At 46.7% G+C, this 12674-nt stretch overlaps 1 protein-coding gene across 2 annotated transcripts in view; it reads left to right on the top strand.

Moving 5' to 3' along the window:
• BMPER (BMP binding endothelial regulator) overlaps nt 1-12674 on the top strand; it is a 239872-nt gene that overhangs the window by 65980 nt on the left and 161218 nt on the right. For both annotated transcript variants that reach the window (XM_066353770.1, XM_066353769.1), the window contains exon 6: nt 1955-2037. In XM_066353770.1, coding sequence (XP_066209867.1) covers nt 1955-2037 — 83 coding nt within the window. The remainder of the gene's footprint in view (nt 1-1954; nt 2038-12674) is intronic.

The following is a 12674-nucleotide window of genomic DNA, read 5'->3' as shown; positions in this document are numbered from 1 at the left end:
AAGCCCCTGGCACCTGGGCGAGCTCTGCGCCCTCGCTTGTGGGATCAAGAATCAGCTCGGCTCCCTGTCCTTACCTTCAAAGGCCAATCTTGGGGATACAAATCAGAAGGCTCAGACGAGGCCACATCTGGAATGCCCTATCCTTTGTCTCGGGAGGGTGGCCTCAGCCGAGTCCAGATAAGGACAATCAGGGGAAGCCGTGGGATATTCCCCTTGGTGATTCAGAAGGACTGGCATCTGTCACTGATCACGGAACGGCATTCCACATAACGGCAAGCACGAACAGTCTGTGGTCAGCCCCTTCCCGAGACGGACTTCAGGGCATTCTTGGTTGTCTGCTCCTTCCTTTTCTTCTCTTTGCTCAGAGCTGGCGGTGGGGGGTGGGGTGGGAGGGTTGTGGCGGGGACAGTTTACATGGAATTTTCATTGTAAACTCAAGTTGTCAAGTGTAGATTGTTGTGATTAGTCATCTGGCAATGAGGGCTTGTGACCCTCCAGGGAGGGTCTGCATGGCCGAACCGGTGGTGCAGACGTACGTGAAAGAATCGAAGACCCCTTGCTGGCAGCATCCTTTGGAAAGAGACCACCGGGCACCTGCCCTGATGAACAGTGCTGAGGGCATTGTTCATGCCGGAGGGGAGGGAGCCAGGTTCACCAGGTCTCCCCGCATCGATGGGAACAGCGAGGAGGTGGTGGATGGCTGGGTGTGGGGATCAGAAAGACTTTAAAGCCAGTTTCACTCGGCTGTTCAGCTTCAGACACCTCGCATTTGTCTCCATGACTTTCAGTTGAACAAAGGTCTCTGTGTCTACCTTTAAAGTGAACAGATTCGGCAGCCGTATCAGGGGTAGTAGTCCTTGTTTCTCCTTGAAAGAAACCAGCTGCTTTCAGAGTTTGGTGGGGTTTTTAAAAATTTCTTATTTATTGATTTTGGAGAGAGGGGAAGGGAAAGAAACATCGATTTGTTGTTCCACGATGTATGCATTCATTGGGTGGTTCTTGTACGTGCCCTGACCTGGGATCAAACCTGCAACCTTGGCATAACAGGATGGTGTTCTAACCAGCTGAGCTACTTGGCCAGGCCTGGTGGGTTTTGTTGATGAGTTCAGTTGGCGGGCCGTAAACGCTTGATTGCAGGGGCGTGAATTAGTCTTTTGCAAGCTCCCCCCTTGCTGGAATTTGGCCACCCTCGCACTTTCTACTCTTCTTAGAGTGACCGCAGCCACTCTGGCTAAGTGCCTCCTGAGGACAGACCCGAGGAAGGTGGCTTTGCCGCTGGTAACTGTCCTCCCCAGGCTTGTCTGACATGAGATTGCCACTCAGCCTAAGCTATAGGTCATTTGTGAGGCCCATTAAGAATGTAACAGTGTCCTGAGCTTCTTTCTGAATGGGAAACATTTCCTGGGCTTTTGGTCCTATTTTTAGCCAGACCTGGTGGGCACCACAACCGCCTTAGCAGGACATAAGGTGGGACCGGCAACCTGTGTGGTACTTCCTGGCCTGCCTTTGCCTCTTCTTGTCTTGATGCCTGACCCCTCTGTACGGTGTGGCCAGTGGGTCAGAACTGAGTTCAAATCCCAGCTCTGCCACCAGCCAGCTGGGTGAGTTACGTCTCTCTGAGCCATGTCTTCCCCATCTGTGGGGACAGTGACAGGATTCCCTACTTTGTAGGCTCACTGTGAAGATGGAGTGAGACCAGTGGTATGGAGGGCCTCGTGGAGGCAGGCCAGTTCCTGGGTCCTCACCAGGTGGCGGCTCTTCATACCATTTGCTGCTTAGCTCATCATTGACTTCTCTCAATGGGGTGACTTCTGCTCGTCTCCTCCGGCCCCCCTGGGGTTCGGTTCCCCTGGCCGCGGTCAGCGAGGATGGGAGGAGGATGAGCAGTGGATAGAAGGATAGTGTCAACCTGGACAGAGGCTGCTGCCTAATCCTGACTCTCCTTGCTCTCCAGGCTGCGTGTTTGAGGGTGTGCAGTACCGAGAAGGGGAGGACTTTCAGCCGGAAGGAAGCAAATGTACCAAGTGTTCCTGTGTTGTAAGTACCGCCCTGGCTGCTCCGGGGACTTTGCCTGTGGTTCATTGCGTCTGGGGCTCACCAAGAGCAGCCCTGGCTCTCCCGACAGTCTCTGCTTCTCGCCCTCCTGATACGGAACCAAAGGCAGAGTCTGTCTGTCTTGGTGGCAGGTTTCTTGAACTTGTCACTGTTGGCGTTTTGGGGCTGGGTAGGTCTTAGCGGTGGCGGCTGGGAGATGTTTAGCAGCAGCCCGTCTACCATCCATGAATTCTAGTAGCACTCTCTTCTCAGTTGTGACAGCCACAGATGTCTGCAGACATTGCCCCATGTCCCCTGGAGAACAAAGTCACTCCTGATGGAGAACCACTGATCAAAAGAACGAGGGAAAGAGACTGATTTTTTTCCTCGACTTTGGGAAGACACGGATTCTCTGCTTTTTGGGCAAAGAAGCTTCTCACTGAAACGCTGCTGAGTTCTTTAGTGCAGGCAGATGGGAAGCAGATGCAGTCAAGTGCAACTTGCCTCGGGGGTGTCCTGTGTGGTGAGGAACCTGACTTCTTTCTCAGGATTGGTCAGTTATGCTGAGGCCCCCAACCTGTGGATTCCTGGCGAGTAGGGATTACTGAGACAAAAACCACAGACTTGCCCTTCCAAGCATTGTCGGCTTGTAGTTCACGCACCAAGGGTATCTTCAGCGTGCTTAAGGACGAAGGAAGGAACCTGGCTTATGTCACCACGTTAAGGGGAATCTCTTTTATTTATATATTTGAAATTTGGAGTCAAGGCATTGGTGATGACGGTGGTCATGGTGATGACGGGGAACCTGGTCTTAACCAGCCGTTCCAAGATATTTACACCATATATTTCTAAAGCTTTTAATCCTTTGTAATAAAGAACATCCGGTGTGCAATTTCAGAATCTTAAAAAAAAAATAATGGGAGAACTCGAGCATCGTCCGTTCACCAAAGTAGAATCATATGTGGATCATCATAAATCATAGCACTTGTCATTTCTCTACATGTCTTTTCTAAAGCCTTTCTCCTTCCTACGGCGCACACAACTTAGAGGGTACAGAGCAGAGGAAACGCGACCAAGAGTGAGGGGATTTTTTTTGTATGGGGAAAGGGGGAAGAAAAGAGGGGAGGAAGGAAAACGGAAACGGAGGGAGACTGGGAAGGAGAGGATATTTATAATATATGTAATATCAGGTATATACTACACATCATCTTGTAATAATACGTACAAACACAAAAGTAATTTTCTAATGAAGATGAACATAATTTTGCACATTCAGATTCAACGTCCATGTATTTCCCCTGTTGCTAATTGATGGTTAAATAACTTTGTGGGGTTTTCTTTTTATTATGTAAATAATTTCTATTTGTCATAAACTATGGCTCGTTTCTCAATTTTATTTCTTTCCTATTGGCAGCTTTAAAGTATTCTGATAGTTTTTTTTTATTTTTGTTTTTTAAATTTTACTTATTGACTTTAGAGAGAGAGAGAGAGAGAAACATTGATCTGTTCCTGTATGTGCCCTGATGGGACCTGGGGACGGAATTGGCAACCTTTGTGTAACGTGATGATGCTCTAACCCAGGGGTCCCCAACCTTTTTTGGGCCACAGGCCGGTTTAATGTCAGAAAATATTTTCACGGACCGGCCTTTAGGGTGGGACGAATAAATGTACCATGTAACCAAGACAAGCATCAAGAGTGAGTCTTTGACGGATGTAACAGAGGGAATCTGGTCATTTTTTTAAAAATAAAACATCGTTCAGACTTAAATATAAATAAAACGGAAATAATGTAAGTTATTTATTCTTTCTCTGTGGACTGGTACCAAATGGCCCACGGACCAGTACCGGTCCGCGGCCTGGGGGTTGAGGACCACTGCTCTAACCAACCAAGCTATCTGGCCAAGGCCTGATAATTTTTTTTTAAAAAAAAATGCATCACGGCCCTGGCCAGTTGGCTCAGCGGTAGAGCGTCGGCCTGGCGTGCAGGGGACCCGGGTTCAATTCCCGGCCAGGGCACATAGGAGAAGCGCCCATTTGCTTCTCCACCCCCCCTTCTTCCTCTCTGTCTCTCTCTTCCCCTCCCACAGCCAAGGCTCCATTGGAGCAAAGATGGCCCGGGCGCTGGGGATGGCTCCTTGGCCTCTGCCCCAGGCGCTAGAGTGGCTCTGGTCGCGGCAGAGCGACGCCCCGGAGGGGCAGAGCATCGCCCCCTGGTGGGCAGAGTGTCGCCCCTGGTGGGCATGCCGGGTGGATCCCGGTCGGGCGCATGCGTGAGTCTGATTGTCTTTCCCCGTTTCCAGCTTCAGAAAAATACAAAAAAAAAAAAAATGCATCACTTTTTTTTTTTTTTGGTAGATTGAGGAAAAACAAGGCACATCTAAGTAGGAAGTTTTAAATCTGCACCCGAATAAGCTGTCTTTCCCAGAAAGGTCTGCCAAGGCTGGGCAGGTGAGCTTCCTAGGGGAGGAAATCTGAGGAGGAGGATGACAGTCTGTAGGTTTCTCAGTCACAGAAGCACCAGGTTGTCCAATGCTGTGCCACTAGCTCTTACGGACACCCATTGTTCTTCTCTTTTTTATTTCAATTTAAAAAAATTTGTTTTTAAATTACAGTTTACATTCAGTATGATTTTGTATTAATTTCAGGTGTACAGCATAGTGGCTAGACAATCATGGTCTTTATAAAATACTCACCTGATATTTCCAATATCCACCTGGCACAGTACATAATTAGTACAATATCGTTGACTGTATTTCCTATGCGGTACTTTACATTCCCCATGACTGTTCTGTAACGACCAATCTGTGCTTCTCAATCCCTTCGCCTATTTCACCCAGTTCCCCAAACTCCTCCCCTCTGACATTAATCTACTCTCTGTATCAATGAGTCTATTTCTGTTTTGTTTGTTATATTGTTCTTTAGTTTCCACATACAAGTGAGATCATGTGGTATTTGTCTTTCTCTGACTATCTTATTTCACTTAGCATAATACCCTGTAGGTCCATCCATGCTGTTGCAAATAGTAAGATTTTTTTTTTAATGGCCGAATAGTATTCCATTGTGTATATGAACCACATCTTCTTTATCCACCCATCTGTTGATGGGCACTTGGGCTGCTTCCAGATCTTGGCTCTTGTAAATAGTGCAGCAATGAAGTGCATATATTCTTTTTAATCATTGTTTTGGGTTTTCACTTTTGGGTATAGATCCGAAGAAATGCCTTACTCTCTCTTATGCCTCTGGTCCTTTCCTTGTGCTGCAAACCTGTCTGGAATGGTTTTCTTCTCTTGGTTTCTTATGTCCATCTTGTGACATAGTACACAAAAAACCAGAAATGTCTCCTCTTCCAGGCTGTGGCAATCTGCCCTTTAAAGCTGGCCAGCGCCCTCTTGCTGGGGAAGAACAGCTATTGTGAGACAGATATCCCACCCTCATTGGGTTACTCCCTGCCTCGGAGACCCCCTCTGCCGTCATGCACGTGTGAAGCATCTGATGAATGAATGGCCAGCTCTCCGAGCTGTCCCCTACTCTCTCACAAATACTGCATACGAGTCAGGTGGCTGGTACTTCATATCCATCCCTCTTCGGTACTCCCTCCAAATTTGCAAACCGCCGTCCACCTGTGGTTTTGTGATGTGGTGACGAAGGCGGACAACTAGCGAGATCCTCCATCTATCTCATCGCGATGGATCCCTTAGATAATGAGACGAATGAATGCCTTACCCGTGACCTTCCATCCCTGGTTTAGGTCGGGACAGTGTACATGGCATTCCAGACGGCTGAGAACATGCTAACGTGTGAAGGTATCTGGAGAGGATTTCACAAGTTCGCTCTTTCCCATTCCAGAAGCAGAACGTCTGAACATTTTTAGGTGTGACTATCATCGTGACTCACGTAAAAAAAATCCCTTACTAATACTTGTTAAATTGTATCATCCCCGTTTGCTCATTATATAAGTTAAGAGAGCCAAGAGACTCACTTCTCCAGGATTCCGATGCTAACTGGGGTTGGGGGGTAGGAGGCAAGAACTTAAGCTCCTTTAGCCGTTCCATAGACTTGTCTGAGCCATTTTAGAGCGTGTTCTTCATGGCATGTGTTCAGTCTGAATCCGTTCTGAAACGGAAGGAAGGCGACGCTTTCTGAAGGAGAGAATAATTTCTACAGTACACTGAGCCTTGGCTAGAGCACACATCCGCTTCTCTTCTGTTTAAGCTTGAGCTCTCATTACCTGCCTAGCTGAAGAGCAAACAGTTCTGTCTGCCCTTGTCAGTCAAATTCTCAGGGAACAGGATGGTGGCCGTTGGCACAGACGTTTCCATAAAGCCCGACGTCTTCCAGGCTTCTGAGACGACAAGCCCGGGTGTCACTGAGAGATGTCTGCGTTCTCTTTCCCGAGCCTATTTTAAGAAGCCCACGGGCTCGGCATTCTTGGAAATCGTTCACCGAAGGGAGGAAGGCCCACAGAGCTGTCGGACACCCTTAAAAGAGCGGCAAGGCCTCGGTCTGTAAAAGCAGCCAAATTAACTGGCCAAGATCAATTACTTCTGCTGACAAAGGCGTATTAAGTTCAGAGGATTTCGACTAATAAACATGGGTTGTTAATGGGCTGTCTGTGATGAAGGAGCTGTATTTTATTGGCTCTTAGAAAGCCCTGAAGTCCATAAACACCTTTGCTCTCACTTACACTTTAGAGATTGCGGAGTGCCGTCTCCCAGGGAATATGAGCTCCTAGGACGGTCATTTGGCGAGAACAAAGAAAATGGAGATCTTCACGAGTCCCCGTTCCTCTGACCTCTGCCAAGCTCTTTGACCTCCTCACCAGCTCTCCCTCGTTCCCTCTGCTCTGGCCTCTGGGCAGATCCTTGGATTCTTGCTACACAAAATGTGGACCAGACCAAGAAGCGTTGGCCTTCCCCCAGAGCCTGTTAGAAATGCAGAATCTTGGGCCCCACCCCAGACCTACGAAACTGAAACCTGCAGTTTAACAAGACCCCCAGAGGATTCCTGTGCCAAAAAGGCTGGAGGAGAGCTGGTCTACCATCCAATGGCCTTTACCTGGGCTGCTTTTCCTTTCTCCTTTCCTTTCTCCGTCCATCATCACCCATACCTAGTTACCACCCGCTGATTCTGCCCTGGGAAGCCCAGGCCAAGTCCTGTTGCTAAACCCTTTAGAGCAGGGGTCCCCAAACTTTTTACACAGGGGGCCAGTTCACTGTCCCTCAGACCGTTGGAAGGCCCGGACTATAAAAAAAACTATGAACAAATCCCTATGCACACTGCACATATCTTATTTTAAAGTAAAAAAACAAAACGGGAACAAATACAATATTTAAAATAAAGAACAAGTAAATTTAAATCAACAAACTGACTAGTATTTCAATGGGAACTATGCTCCTCTCACTGACCACCAATGAAAGAGGTGCCCTTTCCAGAAGTGCGGCGGGGGCCAGATAAATGGCCTCAGGGGGCTGCATGCGGCCCGCGGGCCATAGTTTGGGGACCCCTGCTTTAGAGCAAACCATTCTTTACTTTCCAAATATTCAAAACAATTTGGGCCCTGGCCAGTTGGCTCAGTGGTAGAGCATCAAGCCCAGCGTGTGGATGTCCCAGGTTCGATTTCTGGTCAGGACACACAGGAGGAGTAACCATCTGCTTCTCCACCCCTCCTTTCTCCCTTCTTTCTCTCTTATCTCTCTCTTCCCCTCCTGCAGCCATGGCTTGATTGGAGCAAAGTTGACCCCAGGCTCTGAGGACCGCTCCATGGCCTCCGCCTCAAGTACTAAAATAGGTTGGTTAGCTTGGTTACTGAACAGTGGAGCAATGGCCTCAGGTGGGCAGAATATAGCCCCATAGGGGGCTTGCCAGGTGGATCCTGGTCGGGTACATGCGGGAGTCTGTCTTGCTGCCTCCCCGCTCCTCGCTTAAGAAAAAGAAAAAAATGACTTGGAATATTTTTGTGACAGTTTTATGGAACTTCATTTGCACAAAAGAGTGGCCAGTGTGTAGTACGCAAAGGGCATTTATAATAATAACTGACTGACTTTCCTTTCTCCCCCCACTGCCTCTCTCTGCCTCTGCCGCTTATCCACCCTCTGCTTGGCCGGTCCTCCCCAGCTCAGCAGGGGACAGAAAGGCACACAGGCGTGGGCGAACTCAGCAAGAAGGATGGGTTTAGGATCAGCTGCTGTAGCACTTATTATAAACTGCTTTGCCTGGCATATGGATGACCTCTCTGGGGACGTCTTGTTTGGAAAGTGTTCTCTGAGCCTCACAGGTGGTCACAGCACATGGCAGCAGGAAGACGCAGTGGCAGGAAGCTCTCACCCATGACCGGGGCCACTTGTAGTGCCAGGGCTTTGAAACGAGGACATCGTCCTCCCTGCTCAGATTTGTCGACCTTGCCCTGAAATGAGGGGCAGACACGTCTGACCACTCCCTGTTCCAGCGTCTGGTTCAGACCGCACTTCCCTGTCAGCAGAAGCAGTGGGCCATCTCGGGCCGTCTCAGCATTTCTGCGGTCACGTGATGCCAGGGCACTCCATGTTGCCTAGTCCCAGCCACTCCGCTGTTTTTGGACAAGAAGCCTGGGGACCTTCCTGCTGAGCCCCCCTCGTGGCCTCCGCCTCCCTTGTAATATGTGCAATTTGGCGCATTTTCATTGTTGGCTGTCACTGTATCTCCCCTGTCCACGGGGAGAAATTTGGCTGTATCTGGACAATAAATCGAAGAATTGAGCAATTATCGAGTGAATTAGATCAATGTGTGCAGTTTAGCTCAGCAAACCCTCAGAGTAGTTTTCAAAACGAAGTTGAAATATTGGTGTTGCTGCTGCAGTGTTCCCTTTAGTACTGTGGACCTACCCTCACCCACCCTGAGGACAAAGAGGTCTTGGTTTGGAACAGTCAATTTGGAGGGGGGAATGAAGGCTTTTCTTTAAGGGCTGGATAGCACTTGACAACTAGGACAGACTTCCAACTTGCTTCATAGAGTGGCTGGTGCTCTTGGTGTTTTATGTTCAGTGAATCTGCTTAGCTGTGATCTGCCAGTGAAGGCTTCTATTAAAAGGTCTGTTGCGCCTGACCTGTGGTGCGCAGTAGATAAAGCTTCGACCTGGAACGCTGAGGTCGCTGGTTCAAAACCCTGGGCTTGCCTGGTCAAGGCACATATGGGAGTTGATGCTTTCTGCTCCTCCCTTTTCTCTCCCTTTCTTTCTTTCTTTCTTTCTTTCTTTCTTTCTTTCTTTCTTTCTTTCTTTCTTTCTTTCTTTCCTTTCTCTCTCTCTCTCTCTCTCTCTCTCTCTCTCTCTCCCCTCTCTAAAATGAATAAATAAATAAAGTTTAAAAAAAAATTAAAAAAAAAAAAAGGTCTGTTGCAACGCCATTTTCTTTAGATTGAATCCAGCCATTGTTATGGACATGTCAGCATGTTGCTTCTTGAAAATATGACCCAAATGACCTGTTTAAGGGGCAAGGCTGAGTTTATTGCTTACTGTGGCCATTGGGCATTACCTTGACAGAGCCTTAAAATAGTATCTTCCTTGACAGAGCCTTAAAATAGTGTCTTAGGAGGAAAAGGTCAGTGTCGGGGTTAATAACCCAGTTTCAAGGGGTCCAGTTTAAGGCGGGCTTTTCAATATAAGGACTTAATTTGGATTGGGCAAGTTTCACGATGTACTAGTGTAAAATTGGTGGAAACAGCAAGGTGAGGGCCTCAAGGCATGTTTTAAGAATTCACGAGCATAGTTGAACACTATCAGCAAGTTTCTGGAATCAACAGGGGGCTAAATTTTATTTTAAAACCTTGAGAATGACTGTTACATATTTTGAATTCTATTTCAGCCCCGCCTCCTGTGTTTTCAGGCCAAATCCAGAATTTTAATCCCCATATATGTCTTTATTTTTTTGTGGTTTCTAAGGTTCCTTATGCTTATTTCTTTATATAATTTATAGCTGAATCATCCTGTAAAGTTATTTTTCTACACAGGGAACCACCATCTTAAAAATGAGTCCAACTGGGAAAACAGTTGGAAAGAAAACTTCCTGTATGGCATTTGAGCATTTATAGGAAAACACACAGTTTGAAAAGAAATCAGCAAACGATTTATTTACAGAGACATTATTAATAACAATAGCTACTTTTATTGAGTGCGTTCCTTGTGCCAGGTACGCCTATGGGGCTCTCATGTTCATCTTCAAAGTTTTTCTGCAACCTAGGAGGCACTAACCCCGCTCTTTTTTGATGAAGAAACTGAGATTCTGAAATGTTTAATAGTCAGCCTCAGGCCAAAGAGCTAATTAAGAGTTGAAATTCTGAACTTCCTGATTAAAAAGCCACATGTCCTTTCTCTCCCATCCACCACCATCCCTCCCCTCCAACCAGGGCAATTCTGGGATAGGATGTATAAGTGTTTCTAGACATTTGCAAGTGAGAAGTGCCATTTGAGTTTATAGAGTGAAGAACAACCAAACATTCTGAAGGGGCAATAATGGCGACATGTCCACAAAACCCCCCCAGTTTCGGTGCGAGTAGTAGAAACACAATAAAAACGTGAATTATACTTCCTGTCTCTGAAGTTCACAAGTCTTAGCGAGTTTAAACTCGTACCAGATTGTAGCCTTGGGCGCGCAGCCTGAGTATCTGTCACCATGATGCTGGAGTGGATGAAGAAGACGTATCTGTTACCCTCACATCAGTTGGAGCTTGGAGACAGGGCCTCTCCTCGCCAAGAAATTATGAATACACAAAGAAAACGGGATGGTTGCTGGGACAGAGCCACTGTCATTGTCTCTGCTTCCACAGATGGATAGAAATACACGTTCATGTGATGGGGGCCTGTCTCTTCCTTGGAATAGTGGCTGGTGAAGTGGAAGCATTGGTTTGGGGTAGCGCTCCTCGGAGATTAGATACAGGAGTCGGGGGTCACGTAGGCACGGATTTCAGCGGTTCTGTGAACTCAGTTCACCCTCCTTGGAGATTACAGGGGCACTTGTGCAATTGCTGTTGCCCAGTTGCTTTCCTGCTGTTTGTCTAAGAAGCAGATGCATTTACAGATTTGAGTGAAATTTGGAATAGATATTGAGAGCTGGTGGAAAAAACGAGCCCAGTCGATTAAATCTCACCTCTCTGTGTCCTTGTGAAAACCAATCATTCCTTTTATTTTGTTTTTCCTCTTCCTTTATTCTCTTAAAGGTCTGTCTCACGAGGAGCTTCTTTTATCTCCGGGAAGTCTCAGGAAAGATACTCATTTTACTAAACACTGAAGAATGTTCCAGCTGTTTACGCTATCCTCTTTCCATCTTTCCATCCATCACTTGTGTCTACACCCTGCCGGTCATTGATTAATTTAACAATGATTGAATGTCTCCCATGTGTTAAACACTATATACTGGGCATTAGGTGCTCAGAGAGGAAGGGGGTTCATTGATTAATTTAACAATGATTGAATGTCTCCCATGTGTTAAACACTATATATTGGGCATTAGGTGCTCAGAGAGGAAGGGGGTTTCACTGTTTCTCTTCAGACAGTTACAATCTATTGGTTTGGGTGTGTTCATTAAAAATAAGCCACAGCCCCGGTCGCATGGCTCTTTTGGTTGGAGCATCATCCGGATGCACCAGGGTTGCAGGTTCGATCCCCAGTTGTGGACACGTGTGGGAGTCAACCAATGGACGCGTGGAAGGGTGGAGCATTGGGTCAATGTTTCTTTCTCTTTCTCCCTTCCTCTCTAAAAAAATAAAAGAATACATAGAAATAAATAAGTAAACCTTAAATCAAATCTTTTGCCACGATTTTTGTGTGCTAAGTATAAGATAATATATATGTGCCAACTATAAGAAATATGAACACAAAAAAGTTCAGATATATTGGAAAATAGAAATAATTATGCAACTCAAAGATAACCACTATTGGTCTGATTTGATATAGTTCCTTCTAACCTTTTTTTTTCTTCATATCAACATGTAGTTACATGACTAGATAGGACCACATTTTCTATGTAGTTTTTTTTTTTTTTTTTTCATTTTTCTGAAGCTGGAAACAGGGAGAGACAGTCAGACAGACTCCCGCATGCGCCCGACCGGGATCCACCCGGCACGCCCACCAGGGGCGACGCTCTGCCCACCAGGGGGCGATGCTCTGCCCATCCTGGGCGTCGCCATGTTGCGACCAGAGCCACTCTAGCGCCTGGGGCAGAGGCCACAGAGCCATCCCCAGCGCCCGGGCCATCTTTGCTCCAATGGAGCCTCGGCTGCAGGAGGGGAAGAGAGAGACAGAGAGGGAAAGCGCAGCGGAGGGGTGGAGAAGCAAATGGGCGCTTCTCCTGTGTGCCCTGGCCGGGAATCGAACCCGGGTCCTCCGCACGCTAGGCCGACGCTCTACCGCTGAGCCAACCGGCCAGGGCTTCTATGTAGTTTTGAATCCTGGTTATTTTCATTTAGTATTATATTGTGAACATGTCTCCATTTCATTAAAAAGTCATTGAAAAATAATTTTTAATAGTTACATAATATTCTATCAGCACACCATAATTTATTTAATCATTTCTTTATCTTAAAAATTAATATTGTTTCAATTTTAGATATAATGAATGAAACAACACATTTTTGAAAATTAATCTTTCCTTTTTTTTTTTTTTTTTTTG

Source organism: Saccopteryx leptura, chromosome 12 (assembly GCF_036850995.1).
Source record: "Saccopteryx leptura isolate mSacLep1 chromosome 12, mSacLep1_pri_phased_curated, whole genome shotgun sequence".
Lineage (NCBI taxonomy): Eukaryota > Metazoa > Chordata > Mammalia > Chiroptera > Emballonuridae > Saccopteryx > Saccopteryx leptura.
The sequence above is the reverse complement of the archived record's forward strand: the minus strand, read 5'-3'. Positions and strand labels throughout refer to the sequence as shown.